Source organism: Typopeltis vanoorti, chromosome 2 (assembly GCF_054136105.1).
Source record: "Typopeltis vanoorti isolate ZY-2024b chromosome 2, IOZ_Tvanoo_1.0, whole genome shotgun sequence".
Classification (NCBI taxonomy): domain Eukaryota; kingdom Metazoa; phylum Arthropoda; class Arachnida; order Uropygi; family Thelyphonidae; genus Typopeltis; species Typopeltis vanoorti.
This window is the reverse complement of record NC_143550.1, coordinates 134,960,793-134,979,203: the sequence shown is the minus strand read 5'-3', so window position 1 is coordinate 134,979,203 and position 18,411 is coordinate 134,960,793. Positions and strand designations below refer to the sequence as shown.

General features: G+C 36.3%; 1 protein-coding gene across 1 annotated transcript in view; it reads right to left on the bottom strand.

The window, feature by feature from the left end:
* Positions 1-18,411, bottom strand: part of LRP1 (LDL receptor protein 1) — a 1,646,373-nt gene that overhangs the window by 70,977 nt on the left and 1,556,985 nt on the right. Inside the window, exon 86 of the mRNA XM_090402369.1 lies at positions 12,798-12,914. Coding sequence (XP_090258495.1) covers positions 12,798-12,914 — 117 coding nt within the window. The remainder of the gene's footprint in view (positions 1-12,797; positions 12,915-18,411) is intronic.

Here is an 18,411-nt window from a genome sequence, read left to right as displayed (position 1 = left end):
TTTGAAGCCATCTGGTGTGAGGTGGAATCTAATAAGATTAATTACATGGTGGGGTGTTGTTACAGACTTGGTGAATCAGTTGCTAGTGATGAAGAAATGCATCACCAAATAGAAAAGATGAGCGTGAAAAGAGTAATCATAATGGGAGACTTTAATTATCCAAATATTAATTGGGTAGTAGTACAATCTCATGAGAAGAATGAAAATTAATTTATTGACAGTTGTGGGGAAAACTTCCTCAGGCAGCATGTGACAGAAGGAACTCGCGGTCATAGAGTGTTAGATATGATTATAGTGTCAGAAGGCATATCAGTTAAAGACTTAACTATTCTGCTTCCAGTTGGTGACAGTAATCATACAGTACTCACTTGGGAAGTGACTATGTTTATGAATGTTCCATTCAGAAAAGGTTACATGCTAAACTACAAAGCAAGAAATTATGATCAACTGAGGAGTATACTAAATTCAGTGGAATGGAATCGGTTGCTGGATGGGAAGAATATTAACAGTGCATGGAACATTTAAACAATACTTAAATGATGGGATATCAGATGTCCCGAGAGTTCGAAGAATAAATAGGATAGGAGTCAAATGGATGAGTATTCTTATTAAGCAAGAGATTTGTAAGAAAAGGTTGATGGGGAAGGAATACCGTGTGCATAAGTATGATGTCCATTATGAAAATTATAAGCAGAAGACTAGAATATTCACAACTTGGAAAACAAAATCTGAGTATGAAAAGAAACTTGTTATGCATGCTAAAGACAACCCATAAGAATTCTATTGATGTGCTGCAAGTAAAAGAAAGAATGAATATGAAAGAATAACTCTTCTAAATGCAGATGGAGTGAAGGTAACAGATGCAGAAGAGGTTGTTCAACTAATGAGTGCCCATTCAGTTAAAAGCTATCAACCTGGTGTACACAACATTCAGCTCACTGCTACCTCTTCACTGGATGAAGAAACTCAGGTATTTATTTATTTATCGTATGGCTTGTACACATGGTTAAAAGACAATAAGATATAATACACATGAGTATAGATAAGATACACATATATGATTAAAAAAAAAAAGTCTACATTCAGGCAAATACAAATATGAAATTTATGACAAGCATCAGACAGAAGATCAGTCATATTTTAACATTTAGGTTTTTGATCCAGTTGATTGCCTCTGGGGATAGGTCAAAGATGTCCTTAAAGTCACCCAGATATGCTGTCAGCTTGCATTCCTGTACTATATGGTAAATGGTTTGGGTCTCGGCTCCACAGGGATAGTGGGGATTTGGTATCTTACCCCACGTTGAAAGTAAGTCTCCACATACACCATGGCCTGTACAAATCCTGTTAATCATCATCCATATATTCCTGGGCAGGTCAAATTCAGATGGTTTTTGGAAGATGTTTATGTGATTGTGAACTTTGGGTGATAGTGCTTGGGACCACAGTACATTTCACCTACTCACCATACTGTCATTCTGGCTAAGAAGATTACGGGCGGTTTTTATGGCAGGTCTTTTGGATTTTAGTCTATTGGATAAAGCATCTGGAATAAACTCATGTATTAGGAGATTTTGGTTATTTAAAATTCTTTTATATTCATGAAGCTAGGCTTCCTGTCGTCGCAGTTCCGGAGGAGCAATATGGCTCAAAGTGGGAAGCCATTGTAAGGGTGTACTCCTAATGCAACCTGTTATTAAATGCAGAGTAGAGTTAAGTTGAGTATCTAGTTTATTGACATGGTAACTATTGAGCCAGACAGGAGCACCATACTCTGCTGCACTGTAAACTAGGCCCATTGCAGTGCACCGCAGAGTTGTGGCACTTGAGCCCCATATAGTACCACAAAGCTTCTGAACTATGTTATTTCTGGTGCGAACTTTAGCAGCGATATTAATCATATGCTGTTTATATGTCAGAGTTCTATCCAGAGTTATTCTCAGATATTTAGGTATCGGATTAAATGAAATTAATGTTTCATCAGCATATATCTCTGGTTTTTGATTTACAAGACTATTATGATAAATTTAGTTTAATCCTTTATCGCAGTGAGAGCAAACAAAGTTTGTGCACTATATTCAGTCCTGAAAATATCTTCAGGACTGAATATAGTGTTGTACTATCTTACCTGAGTTAGGAGTGTTGGTAGTTTGCTCCACCTTTGCTACGAGTTGCCTGGTGTTGTACTACTTACCCAGGAAAGATAGTACAACACTATATTCAGTCCTGAAGATATTTTCAGGTGCAAACTTTGTTTGCTCTCATTGGGATAAAGGATTAAACTAAATTTATCATAGTCTAACCTAGTGAAAAATAAACTTTCAACATCTTTCTCTAAATCCAGAGTAATTTAATAAAAAAAAAGATGGCAAACCTTTTGGCAACTCCTATAGGTAAAGATGACCTTGCTACTGCTTCTGCCTGGTACCTCCAACTCTGGGCCTGGCTCCCACTGAAGAGACCTCAATAAAGGTCGAAACTAGTCTGGATAGTGGCCAATCCCTTAATGCATAACAGTATACATATCCACAAGGAGATGTGTTTTGCATTATGGGAAATACTGGGCTAGGAGAGTTGGTAGTTTGCTCCACCTTTGCTACGAGTTGCCTGGTGTTGTACTACTTACCCAGGTAAGATAGTACAACACTATATTCAGTCCTGAAGATATTTTCAGGTGCAAACTTTGTTTGCTCTCACTGGGATAAAGGATTAAACTAAATTTATCATAGTCTAACCTAGTGAAAAATAAACTTTTTACAAGACTATTGTTCAGGTGAAAGCAAGAACATTTGGTTTCACCAGAATTTGGTGTTAATCTCCATTTTTTGTAGAACTGCCATAAAACCGACAGATCATTTGTCAATATTTCTTCAGTTCTTTTGATAGATTTGTGGCTGATCGCCAAAGCTAGATCATCTGCATAAGCAAACTTCCTGCTGGCTGTTTCAGGAATATCTGTGATGTAAAGGCTAAAAAGCAGTGGTGCTTTTTCATAAGCACTCTCTGTTTACTGATGCTTCCTCCGATGACTACCCTGAAATATCGATCACACAGTAAGTTGTTTAGGAGATGACCCAATATTTTACATGGGATGACCTTAAGAAATTTATATATGAGTCCCTCCCTCCAAACAGTATTGTAAGCCGCTGTTAAGTCAATAAAGACTGCAGTAATCTTTAGGCATGCTTGAAATCCTGCTTCAATGTAGGTTGTTAAGCTGAGAACTTGATCTGTGCAGCTGTGATCTCTTCTGAACTCTGTTTGTTCTGTTGGAACACGTTCCAAAATTTTATCACTGATCCTATTCAATATTAGTCTCGCATATATATTCAACGCAGCCACTTTCAAGTATATCGTTAAAGAACTTAGCCAGCCATGATCTTGCATAAGGTCCACAGTGCATCAGGAATTCATTATGAACATTGTCAAATCCAGGAGCCTTCCCCATTTTGATATTTTGAAACGCTGAGGATATTTCCTCACGGGAAAAAGGCAAAGAGAATTGTTGATTCTTTTGAGTTACAGACTTCATAGCATTTAGTTTGCGTTTTACCTCTTTAGTATGTTCTTTATCTATCAGAGCTCTAGAAAGCAAAACAATATGAGCAGCTATCTGATTCGGATTGACAAGAGGATATTTCTTTGGTACAGAGGGGGCTTGAACCAAGCTTTTTAAGTAGCGACCAGGCTCTTCTACTAGAGTGTTTGAAATCTATGTTTTCAGTTATTTGAATCCACTTTTCCCTACGAGCAGCGTTGAGACTATGGAGCAGTTCTTCTCCTATCTCAGGATCTTTACTTTCAAGGAATTCCCGATACAGGGATTCGCTTTCACTGGTCCATCCAGGCACATATTCTTTTCGGTAGCCTCGAGGAATGTGTATTTTTGCCACCGCAATAACTACTCCAGTGAACCGTGTATAGTTTTTGTAAGTTGGAGGAATTCTTCTAAGGCGTGCATCTAGATCCGCAGTGAAGTTTTCCCAGTCGGCTTTTTGGAAATTCCATCTTGGTCTAGGAAATGATGTTATCACTGGAATTTAGGCTCCTAATTCCATAAAGATGGGACAGTGCTGGCTATTTGGAAAAACCTCAAGAATATGTCTGAAAGTCTGTAGAGACTGATTTTGACTATCAGTGGAGACGAATGTCAAATCTGGGTTATGTTCCTTATTCCAGGCTCTTGATTTAAAGGTGCCTTTTTCCTTGGCATCAAAAACCAAGTGAAGACGGTGTTGATCAGCCCATTCAGCTAATATTTCCCCGTTTTGATCATTCCGATCGTATTTCCAAGAAGTATGATGACTGTTGAAGTCCCCAGAGTACACCATTGGGTGGGAGTATGTCTGTAGAACATCATTTGGCCAAACAGTTGCAGGTGGTTTATATACATTCACAATCATAATGTCCGCTATTTTAACAGTGATCTTATGGATTTCGTCATCAGTCGAAGAAGATATCAGCACAGCATTCTCAATACCATTTCGGACATATGTTATGTTGCCGTAGCTACGACTGTAAGTAATCCCAAGAATGTCGTAGCCAGGGATTATTGCTCTAGATTTAACTTGATCTTCAGTTTTTCGATATGTGATTCTTGAATGAGAAGTAGATCGACGTTTTTTTCTCGTAGAAGTTTAGTTTGAAGAAGAACCGTTGTGAAAGTTTTGAGTTTCCATGTGTAGGTATGGTCAGGAGATTGCACAATGGTCTGGCCGCCAGTTGCTCCAGCTCTTTAGCATGACCCAGGGTGCACCACGAGGAGGCAAGCTAGAATATGAGGACGAGGTATTAGACTGTTGCAAAAACTGAATAAGAATTCAGCAAAAAACTTTCAACAACTATCTCTAATCCACAGAATTTTAATAATAAGGTGTGACACCTTTTGGCAACTCGTGTATGAAAATATCACTTCAGCATTACCTCAACCTTGGTATCACCTCTAGGTTTGGCTCCCACTGATGAGACCTCAATAAAGGTCGAAACCGGTGTGGGTAGTGACCCTATCCATAATGCATAGCATTATACATGTCTGCAAGGAGATGTGCTTTGCATTATGGGATACTAAGGCAAGCGATGTGAAGTCATACCACCTTTACCACGAGTTGCCCCAGTCCTGAAAATACTTCAGGCACAAACTTTGTTTGCTTACACTTGGATAAAGGAAACCAAGTACAGGTAACCCTTGTATAACGCGGATATTAGGTTCCACATAAATGACGTGTTATATATTGATTGGATGTTATATAAATCACGTTATGTGAGACTCAGATCACATAGAAAAGGTAGGGTTATGTTCCGAAAAATTTTTTTTTTAATTATATAAACAACAATGACATATCCAACAAAAAATATTTTTATTTAATTCAGATAATTCGTGTAAGTTAAGAAAACATATAAACTATGAAACAAAATACATAGTATAAACTTATAAAAATACAAATTGTACATAAACTTCATTGCCCATAATGCATAAATGTTTTACCCAAAATAAAATAAAGTGCATAATTTAATCATCATCAATGTCTTCAAAATGAACATTTTGTAGATATTCTTTATTTACGAGTGGCTGTAAGTCATCATCCCTTGAAATCTCTTGGACATCATTTGTATAATTCTCATTGCATACTTTTGCTGGTTTAGTTATGAAGAAGTCAGTAATAAGACCTTGCTTACTACTAGTCTGCAATTTTTTATTAAGTTCATAATATGGAGCTAAACAAATATCCAATTGTCTTGTAAATTTTACGGAGCACTCCATTGAATGATTATTATCCGTAAAATAACTTCCTAACTTTCTTGCTAAGTCCAATCCTTCTGCTAATTTCTTTAAAACTGAATTCTTTAATGGATTCATCACAATCAGAATTTTTAGCACAACTTTCCTCACCATCTGGTTCGATGTCATCTATTAATTGTACCAGTTCCTAATAATTTAAATCTATTTCTCCATCAATTAATTCACTAATTTTGTTTTTAATTATTTTGCAAAAGCCCTATAAGTGGCCATTACTATAAAAAAAAAAACTTTTTACATAAAAAAAGCATTACATATTGTATGAAACTCAACAGAAAATAAAGTGCTCAGCTTCAGATAAAGCACTTTTAATGATTAAAGATTTTTAATGTGCTTTCCTGGCAGAAAATGAAGACAACTTTCAACAATAAACACTTTATATAGTAAACAACTGATGTACATGTGTGCTAAAGGGTATTTCCCCTAATATAAATTCGCTACTTATATCTACAAATCGTGTTTCGATAAAAACACGATTTGTAGATCGTATTTTTATCAAAACTGCGTTGTATAAGTACCACATTGAATCAAAACATTGCAGATAACCCTCGTATACCACGTTATACGAGGGTTATCTGCATATAATTTCTTGGTATCTTTAATTTATAGTATAACCAAATGGAAAAACTTTCAACAACTAATCATATCCTTAGTTTGTTTCCAGGGATGACACCGAGTTCTATCCTCATCCCCTCACCACCTGATATAAGCTGCAAAATCTTACTTGTATCTATATTTTAAGATCCTTACTAACTTGTATAATTCTATCACATTTCCTCTCAGATTTGAAGACAACATTTCTTCAATCTTTCCTCAAAGCATAGTTCCATATGTCAGTTATCATCTTAGTTACCCATTAATGGATCTTTTTAATTGTCACCCTATCTTCATAGAACAAAGGTCATAATAACTGGGCACAATAGTTATACATAGTCTTGTCAAAGCCCTTGTAAAATTAGAGAATAACATCCTTTTTTTTTCTTACAGGTTAGTGTTCTCTTTACCTTGCAGTTATCTGAAGCAATGCTGTAATCATCTTAGTAACAAGGTGTACACTTAACTCCCTCTCTGCTATAGTCTCTAAGTCTTCTCTAGCTTCATTGACTACTTCCAGCAAATTATCATTAAGATGGGAGTGGAATTACCATTAAAATTAGGAAATTTTTCAGAACAGGTCTGGTGGTGATGGGAGAATTAGGGGGCCATCCTTGGAAATTGAGCAAGAGTGTCAAGACTAGATTTTTTGCTTGAAGGGTGGTGAATGAGTGGAATGGGTTGCCAGAGTCTGTTGTGGACTCTGTTTGAACTTGTTCCCATGACTGTGAATGAGTTCAAAGCAAAGTATGATAGATACTTTGTAAATGTTGAGATAGTGCTTGGCATGATGCTTAGGGCCTCTCTTGATGAGCCTTATGGAATTGCCTATATAATAATAATAATAATATAACAGCCTGCTTACAATGTCATCAGCTCAAAATACACATGTTACACTTAAAAACATGAAACTGATACTCATTAACATTTGACCATAAAATTAATTGGTTCAAGTCAACATGCAGAGATTCTGTATCAGATATGTTTCTTATTGCTCACTCCAATCTAGCATCGTCAAGTTGAGAGTTCAAATCCTGCCATGAGTATGAATTTTTTGAATGTCTTTGTCTTTAGGTATGAGATTAAGTTTACTGCACAGTGAAATGATCGCTCTACTATCAGAGGCCTGACATGGTTTGAAGAGGTGCCATGTTTAGTGTCTAGAGTAGCACTTCCATAGTATTTAAAATAAATAAATAAATAAATGAATAAATAAATAATAAACAATATTAAAAAAAATGATTCATATTAGCCTACCAATAAACCACAGGTTATATTATAATTTTGTATACAGGAGCCATATTAAAGAAAAAAACAAACAACAACAACAATAACAAAAAAAAAAGGAATAAAATATGAATTAAACAAGAATATAATTTCATGCCAACCTGTGAAAAAAATTTACTACAGGTAAAAATAAACAAGTCACAACATTTGCAATCTGCAAGTGACCACCCAGATTGTAAAGCTTTCCATTTTACATGGAGATTCTGAAGAACAGAACCCTTGTGTATATCAGGAGTTATCTGTATATTATTCCAACCTCATTTACCCCAAATTTTTAAATATGCTAACAATGCAGTTTGAAATTCACTAGTTTGTTTAACCAAGTGGATTACATCTACATTTGTCAATCAACAGGCTACAGATTCAGTTCCTACAGTTGCATGGATGCCTGAAGTGACTAGAAAAAAAAAGTTCCATGTTTTATCTCTAGAACAGGATTCCTGGATTCCCTTAGTCTATTAATGTGCTATAGGTTATCAAACTTTGGTGGGCAGGAATGACACTGCTATCATAGCTTATGCTTGCACGCAGGCAAAAAATGCTACACTGTGCAGGTCTTTGAAGTTAAATCTGATGAAATTATACCCAAACCTTTTATTCCTGGTCTGGTATGTCTGATGAATGTGTATGCTCTGGTTGGCATACTTGTCATTTGAGATGAAGAGCCTTACCACCATGTAAATCTGACCAACTTACGCTTAACTGATAATGATTCATATTTTTGCATCAGTCTGTATGAATGTCTTTCATAAGAGCTGGTTAAAGAATTTTTAGAAACATGCAGAGTGATATCCAGTAATTTGTCATCCAGAGTAGCTGAAATCCTTCTTTCAAGATCTAAATCTTTGTTAGCTGGTTTAAGTTGGTTCTGTATCAAAGAAAAATTTGCACAAATATAAACTGCATGAGGAGCTCTAGGCGACTGAATAGTCTCTCTAGCAAACATAGGAATAACTTTTGAATCATTACATTTTTTGAGAAAGGCAATCCAAGCATGAAGCTTACCTTGTAAAACCTATAATTTCCCTAAATTGCTTGTTAGTTTAGCGAATTCTCCTCTATGAAGGATAATATGTCTAATCCTTTAAAGGTACCTGTGGATAACTATAAAGAACAAAATTACACCATAACCACAGTAATACACTTTAATGAAAGTACAGATATTTTATACTGAAAATAACAGTACATCATCAGTGTGTAGAAACAAGCAAATCCAAGAACAGGAATACAACAATAGGTTTACCAATTAAAAATGGCTGTAGTGAGCTAGAAATTACTATTAATATTAATAAATAATGTTAAAACTATTTTTGATGTTTACATAAAATGAGAATCTCCCAAACTTTTGGGGGAGAGAGACAATCATTCCAATTTAGGTTAGGTCGATGCAAAATTGGTTAACAACTTTCTTTGAAAAGGCATTCATATTTAAAACTGCTTTGATGGAGAATATGAGCTTAAATAGTTTAACACTTAAATAAGCTCCTTGATGAAGTTGTTAACTGGGATCAAAATACTTTGTATAACTTACGCACCCATTTTAGGACTCACTGTTTATATGGCTTCTCAAAATTCATAAACAAGGTTGTCCAGCAAGACCGATTGTGAACTGTACTGACTTTCCCATCTATAAGAATTGCTAAATTTCTTTTATGTTTATTAACTGCCCATACTGGACAATCCTGATCATTTATCAAGAATTCCCCATATTTTCTCAAAAAAATCAAGAATATTCAAATGCAAAAGTTGGATATGTTAGTCAGCTTTGACATTGTTTCTGTATCTACCAACACTCCGTTATCTGACACTATTAGTTTACTACATGATGATTTCCCACCTGATATGAAGACTTTTGAACTTGTTATATGATCAGGATATTTCAGCAGGAAAAACAAGATCTATAGACAGGTTGAAGGTACTTCCATTGGTAGCCCTCTGTCTCCACTTTTGGCAAGCTATTTTTTGAACCGTTTGGAAGCTACCTTGTTCTCATCCATTCATCTCCATCCCTCTCTTTAGTATCATTATGTAGAAGACGTTTTTGCTGTTTAGTCTCATTCTGAAAACAAACTTACCACTTTCCTACACCTTCATCCATGCATTTAATTCATCATGGAAAAAAGAAAATGCTGGTAGTTTACCATTTTTGGACATCCTTCTTACTCGCACAGCCTCCGGTACTTTGTCAACCAGCATTTATCAAAAACCTATCTTTACTGGCAGATACATTCATCAAAAGTCTGCTCACCACACCTCTCAAAAAACTAGTGTTATCAAGTCTTTAATTAACAGAGCACATAATGTGTGCTCATCTCCCTCAAGCTTACAGCAAGAACTTCTCACTATGAAAACTAGAATGAAATTAAATAGTTACAATCCTCATCAAATCCAGCAGGTTAATGACTCCTATGTTCCAACCCCTAAAGATTCTTCAACAGAATGCAGGATTGCAATCTCTTATATTTCTGGTATCTCTGAACCTATTGGTAGAATTTAGAAGTATCATTTTATTGCCACATATTTTCCTATCAAAAAAATGTTTCATCTGTTACCATCTACAAAAGACAAACCATCACCTCTATCTTTAGCTGGTGTTTATCAGATTTCTAATGAAATCTGACATACTTTGGGCAGACAAACTGTATTGTGGAAAAAAGAATTAATGAACATCAGTACTATATTTAATATGTGAAACCTCAAAAGTCTGGTCTGGAAGAGTAGTATTGACACTAAACACAGTAACTGGTGGAATGAAGCTCATTTTCTTTATAGAAACAGTTTTAAATATAAATGCCTTTCGAAAGAAATGAAGCCCTTTTACATCGGCCTAACCTAAATCAGAATGATTGTCTCTCTCTTCCCCAAAGTTTGGGAGATTCTCATTTTATGTAAACATCAAAAATAGTTTTAATATTATTTATTAATATTAATTTCTAGCTCATGGCAACTGTTTTGAATTGGTAAACTGATAGTTATGTGCCTTGTATTCCTGTTATTTGATTTGCTTGTTTCTACACACTGATGATGATAATGCACTGTTATTTTCGGTATGAAATATCTGCACGTTCATTAAAGAGTATTACTGTGGTTATGGTGTAATTTTGTTATTTAATATTATGCCACAGGTACCTTTAACACTTTTGCTGCCATGCTCCTCGGGCATAGTTTGTTACCGCACACCAAGCACTTTCACTTCTTCAAGGTCAGCAACAAGTAATCTTGTAGCTGGCTTATCAGACAGAATTTTGTTTTCTACGCCAACTACGAGTAATCTCATAGCACATAAATATTGGCATAGGAGGTCGGTAATCGAAATACGAGTATATTCATAGTTGGCTTGTGAGGAGGCTCATATATAATATACTATACTTTTGCTGAAATTATTTTCCTTCTACCAAGCCCCCAGACGTGCTCTCCGCTTTACTCACAAGCCAAGTGTCCAAATTAAGGTGCTTATACTATGGGTTAACTCATGCTTGGCATGGGAGGCCAGTAATCGACATACGAGTATATTCGTAGTTGGCTTGTGAGGCTCATATACCAACTACGAGTATACTCGTAGTTGGCAGGAAACATGTTAAAGATTATGCTTCCTAGTAATGAACTAATCAGATAAAGTGGATGCTTGTGGTGAGCAAAGTCTTATGTGGGCTAATTAACAGATAATTTTTCTCCATTACACGAGGTGAAATATAAGATGTATACTACATTTTCTTGCATACTTGGATTTTCAGTGATGAAGGCTCACAAGATACCCTCTTCTCAGCAAAGGTCGTTGCATAAGCTGCTGATACTGCTTTTGATGAAAGTAGCTGTGTGGTGTCATCAGCATGCTGGGCAGACACTAGAAAGCATGGATAAAGGTGAGTAGATCTGACAAGTTGAGGTTCCCGTTGCATCATGGGACATTTATACATATGGCATTAACAATATGAGTTTATAGATCTCACATGCAAAGTTGTTTACTGTTCAGGCTGGTAGAAGTTGTATCAAGGTATGAGGTATGTTTTGCTGATCAGAATTGGGATCTCCTCTTGCATCCTAACCAGCAAATAATCATTATGGTCTGCCAATAATTCATAATAGACTATGTACATGCTACCATATTGAATGTGTTCCTATGAGAGAGTCTTCCAGGAAAATAAATTGCCATGTTCAGGTCCACACAGGAAGAAACTATATATACCAGCCACTAAATTAGAAACCTTTATGCAGGTGTACATAAAAATCACTTACACAGTGTGTATGCAAGATATTTGGTGCATCACCACCTGCTCTAGACAACTATTTAAGAATGCGGCGGGTCAGTAATCATTAATAGTGTTAATCACAATGTGAAAAATAAAGCATCTTTAGGAATTCGACAAAGGGCTTATTGTGGGTGCTCGTTTGGCTGGAGCCACAATTTTTAAAACAGCAGAGCTGGCTGGTTTCTCAAAAGGTGGGATATCCCAGGTGCTTAATCAGTAGAAAAATAACCCACATTGCTTGTGTAAGAGGAGTAACTGTGATCCTAAGCCAGTTAGTCTGAGAAGACTTGTATGGACAAACAGAACTTTCTGTGTGCAGTAACTGACCAAAACATTTATTGAAAGCTGTTTCCTACCCATATCTCACCAAACTGTGTGCAGGGAATTGAAGAGGATTGTTATTGGCAGTCGAATGCCTCTACAGAAACCAGTGATTTCTGCAGTATTAAATAGGTTTCTAATTCAGTGGCCGGTATGTGTAGTTCAAGAAGCACATGGATGACTTCTATTGTTCTGAATGATTAGCAAATTCAGGATCTCAACTGAAATGAATACCTGGAATATGCTGCAAAAAGCAAATCTACATCGACATTGTTAAACATTAGTGGAATCAATGGCATGGCAGGTACAAACTATTATAAGTGATGGTTCAGGCAAGTGGTCATAATTCATAATGCTATGTGTGGCATGTAAGACAACTGTTCATCATTATTCAAAATGTTGAAATCCAATATAAAACCTGTTAAAATTTAATACATTTTACTTTTTTATTGTTTAAATTAAATCAGAGTTAATAAACATTCTTATTTGCATTTGTATTAATAATCACTACTAACTCTCAGGATAAAATATTGAAGAAATAAACTTACTTGCAAGATGGTTTCTGATCATCACTTAATGGTGGAATACAAGTTGCATGATTAAAACAAAAATTATGACAGCTTGTACTTATTTCACATCGTTTTCCAGTTGTTCCTTTTGGACACCTGGAAGCAACATATGACTCCACTAAGGATATTTATTAACTTTTCTAATATAATTATTCTTTAATAATTTACTGACAATTATATTTGGTATATTTCAATTTACAAAGCATGACAGTGTGTTGAATTCATTTGAAATTACTAAGAAACAAAATACTGTAGCAGAGTTTAAAAACCAAATCAAATTTCATCCTACTGGTGTTATTAGTGATCCGGTAAGCTTTAGTTTTCTGGTAGTCCAAGACAATATGCTATGTGTTACAAGGGTTATGCAGAAGAAATGTACAGCTTGTGGACCTATAGTCTGAATTTGATGGATGAAAGATTTATATAATGCTGATAGAGTGCACTTAAATGGATTTCGAGTTAGGTGTTCAGAGAGAGTTTTGTTCATTGAGAATGCTTAAGTGACAGTGTTGAGGAAAAACTAAAGCAATTATGGTGAATGCAGGTGAACATGTGTGTGTGTGCGCGCGTGCAGATACCTATGAAGTATGTGAGTGTGACAAAAAAAAAATAGTGGAATTTAGTCTCTCAAGCAGCAATATTGAATCCGATTCTATCCTATTCTCTCAGCCATAAAGCTGGTGGGGTGTGTGTGTGTGGGGGAGCTATATGCTACCAAACTAGGCAGATGATTATGAGCAAGGTGGTTTCCCGTTGCCTTCCTTCCTTCCTGTAGTATATTTTATGACTGTATCTGTGTGTGTGTGTTCACAGGACCAGTGTGCCTGTTTTGAGGGATGAAAAACCCAAGCTACCAGGAGAAAAAAACCTCCACCTCTGTATGATACTGGTTAACTCACTTTTAATAAAGAGACCAGATAAAGGTTCCTCACATCAGGTCTTTCCGACCAAAGAACTTTATTTATACTGACTGAGCTGCAGAGACTCTAATTTTAGCTCTAACATTTAAATTTGACATTGCACCATCTACTAAAACTTGATCTCTATAAGCAGCTATTGTATGCACACAGTTCATAGAACTCGGTCTGGCAGATTGCCAAGAATAGTCAATTCATGCTGAAGGGGAGAAGGAAATAAAGTATGCACGAATTGGTCACCAATATGCGAAATCACATGCTTTATATGTAAAATTTATCAACTGTTATACAAGCAAAATAGTTACCATTTTAAAAACTGCAATGTTCATAAAAGAAAAGTTAATTTTTTGACATGTAATAATAAACAACTCATCCTATAAGACAACTTGATTACTCTATTATCGGAATGGATTCTCCTTCTTCTGACATGCACACAAATGTCGAAGGGCCTCACATCTGTAGGCGTACAGTAATTATATAACTGGAGTAGACAAGCTACTTAAATTCCACTACCCACTCTTAATATTCGAGTGTTTCCTTGTGGATTTTTCTCATACACACCCAATATTGAATGGGATAGTCAAATTTGGGATGTAAAAGTGGTTGGGGACCTAAGGGAATGCTACAGTTTCTATATACTAATGCTAGAAATATTAAGAATGAGAGAGAGAGAGAAAAGAATTTTGAGCATTGGTTAGTGCAACCCTGTCAAAAGTTATAGGTATTAGTGAGACTTGCCAACAGCAGATAATGTAATTACAGGGATAAAATGTGAAGTGTTTAGTTTTTTCAGGGAGGATAGAGAAGACAGCATTTGAGGAGAGGAACTGCTGATGATAGAAGATGAATCACAGCAAAAAGGAATAGGAGACAGGAAGGAGGTGACTGTTTTTGTTGCACAGGCTTCTGTAGAGAAAGAACATACTAGGAACATGTTTTCTGGTATTTTTTGCACAAAATAAATGACACAGAATAAACTATTTTTTATTTTATTTTCTCGACTAGTTTTGTAAAAATCCTGTTGTTTCACTTCATCAGGATAATTACATGAATAGATTAGAGAACTAGAAAACGTGTAATACAGTTAATAACTCTAGTGAAATATTTGAAAATGAATAACAATGGAAAGCGTGCATGCATTAGCTATTATAATGACTGCTCATTTGTAGGTTGCTGTATACCTACTGGTAGATAAGAGTGTGTCGTGATGAATTAAAAAAGACCAAACATGATGCAACATCATCCCTCATTTTTTGTAGAGGACTTTATAATTTCAGCTGATTCTTTTTATGAATCTCATCTCCCTGACAATATCATTGACATAAAGACTGAACAGCAATGGTCCAGTGCTGAACAATGTGGAACTCCACTTATAACCTTCGTGCTCCCTGATACAACTTTCTGATATCTACCAGAGCTAATCACCAATCCAATCCATTAATCTGATATCCAAACCCATATGTTGCAACTTAAAAATCAACTTGCCATGTGGCACTCTGTCAAATTCCTTTGAACAATCCAAACGAAATGACAGTGTATGCCTTATACTCATCCATTGCTCTTGTTACTGTATTGTAAAATGTTACCAGATTACTAAAACAAAAGTGATCTTTAACAAATTCATGTAGCTGGCCTGCATAAATAATATTGCCCTCATCTACCCAATTCTGTATATGAACTCTTACCAATTTCTCCAAAATCTTAACAACTACAGAAGAAATACAAACAGATCTATAGTTTGATACCTCCATTTTACTGCCATCCTTATGCAATGGTACTATCTTACTTCTTCCATTCCCCAGGACCCTGTATAATTACAAAACTTTCATTAAATGGCCAAGCTAATGGCCAGTTCCATGGCACATTCACATAAAAAAAAAAAAAAAAAAAAAAAAAAAAAAAAAAAAAAAAACACCTGGTGAAATTCCATCTAAGTCCTGCCTTATTAATGTTTAGCATACTCAGTATTTGGATAAATTTAGTTTAATCCTTTAACAGTGTGAGCAAGCAAAGTTTGTGCCTGAAAGTATCTTCAGGACTGGGGTAAGGTGGTACAACACCGGGCAACTCGTTGCAAAGGTGGAGCAAGCTACCAACACTCCTATCTCAGTATCTCCTATAATGCAAAACACATCTCCTTGTGGATATGTATAATGTTATGAATTAAGGGGAGGGCCGCTACCCAGACTAGTTTCGACCTTTATTGAGGTCTCTTCAGTGGGAGCCAGGCCCGAGTGGAGATACCAGGCAGAAGCATTAGCAAGGTCATCTCTACCTATAGGAGTTGCCCACGGGTGTGCCACCTTTTTATTAAATTACTCTGGATTTAGAGAGTGTTGTGAGCTTGCTCCACGTTTGCAACGAGTTTCCCGGTGTTGTACCACCTTACCCCAGTCCTGAAGATACTTTCAGGCACAAACTTTGTTTGCTCATAATTGGATAAAGGATTAAACTAAATTTATTATAGTCTAACCAAAAGAAAAATAAACTTTCAACATCTTTCTCTAAATCCAGAGTAATTTAATAAAAAGGTGGCACACTGTTTGGCAACTCCTATAGGTAGAGATGACCTTGCTAATGCTTCTGCCTGGTATCTCCACTCAGGCCTGGCTCCCACTGAAGAGACCTCAATAAAGGTCGAAACTAGTCTGGGTAGTGGCTCTCCCCTTAATGCATAACATTTTACATATCCGCATGGAGATGTGTTTTGCATTATGGGGGATAGTGAGATAGGAGTGTTGTGAGCTTGCTCCACCTTTGCAACTAGTTGCCTGTTGTTGTACCACCTTACCCCAGTCCTGAAGATACTTTCAGGTGCAAACTTTGTTTGCTCACACTTGGATAAAGGATTAAACTAAATTTATTATAGTCTAACCAAGTGAAAAATAAACTTTCAGTATTTGGAATACATGCCTTATTAATGTTTAGCATACTCAGTATTAGAAATACATGCTCTTCATTCACTTCTAATATTTCATCATTGATTATGATTCCAGCAATATAGCCTGCTGTACCAGGATGAAACATTCTAATAAAGTGATCATTAAATAGTTCAACTATGTCATCTGCTTTGATCACCTGATTTCTATCTCTATCCAGCAAGGTAATCCATATACTCTCATTTCCCCTCCTACTTGCCACATAGTGAAAAAACTCTTTAGGATTCTCCTTGGATTGCAGCACTAGTCTCCTGTCATATTCTAATTTTTTTCTACATACGATACTAGTCACTTTCCTAGCCTGAGCCCTATATTTTTCATGCAACTGCTCTCCACCTCTCTTTATATGTCTTCCATAATCTCTTATTATTATTATTACATGACACCTCCAAGGAATCCAAAGACTCATTGAGAGAGGGCACCCACCTCCATATCTCTCTGTCTCCACCACTCAATCCACCAACTACAGTGAACCGCATCATCTACACCAATGCCATCTACTGCCCACCACCACCCTAGTATTTTTACAGACAATCACAACATCCATGTGCATGGCGGGATTCGAACATGCAGCATTTTGGCTGGAGAGTGGATATGCTAACCACTCAGCCAACCAGGCTGACCATTTTTCTTCTGCAATTCTCCTTTTATTTCTTTTGACTGCAAATTCCTTTATCTTTTTCACTTGAGGTATACAATCTTCCATTGCTTGTCAATAACTTTTTCGTAAGTATCACTAATGGTCCTCTTCCTTCAAATTCTTTCATCCACTGCACTGCTGCAAACAGGTTTCTAAGTCTATGATAGTTGCTTGCCCTATAAGTCAACATAAATTCTTTCTGTTTTGATACCTCTACATGCCTATTTATCCTCTAAGTCAGGACTACATGGTCAATCTCACCAACAGGGCAAGTATGACATCCCAGTCACAATCAGATCCTCTGATCCTATGACCAAACCTAAAACTCTAACATTGTGTTCCCTCCACCACATGCTGCCTAAGACAGTTGTCCCTCAAGAAATCCAAAAATTTAGTTCTCTTATTACTGCATGCTGGCTCCTCTGCTCAGTTTATATCACTGCAGTTGAAGCCCTTCATAATGATCACTCACTTCTTCTTTCTAGTGTTTTTTTTTTTTTTTTAAATTTATATGTTTTTATTTATTTATTTTTTATCCTGCTTAATGTAGGGTCTGCTATTTTTCCTTATTGCAACTTTTCAAGAGACCCCAATTGGCTTGTTGCAGAGTCTGGCATTGGGGGGATACATATCCTTGTGTGAGAAGAAGGTGGAAGACAATTACAAACAACCATGCCCCAGGAGGGACTCAAACCCACAGCCTCTTGACTGGAAAACGAATGTCCTAACTACTCAGCCAACCAGGCCAGCATAATGATCACTCGCTTGTCAAACTAATAAAACTCGGTTATTCAGTGGTATGTATGAACATCCCACTAAATATCTTGTCATATAAACATCTATCTCACACCATATACTTTTAAAGCTAGTGGTGTTATCTCCACTGTGATTCTTCACCCTGAGTGTGCACAATTCATCTCTTATCATGAGTAACACTCCACCACCATGTTTATCCTCGCTCCTGCCAAAACATGCTATACCCTTCGATTTTTATCTCTGTTAGAAGATCCTCCTCCTTTAACAAAATTTTACTGATAATGTAAAACTAAATTAATAATACCTACAATCTTTGGAGAGGCTAAATCAATCAATGCCAC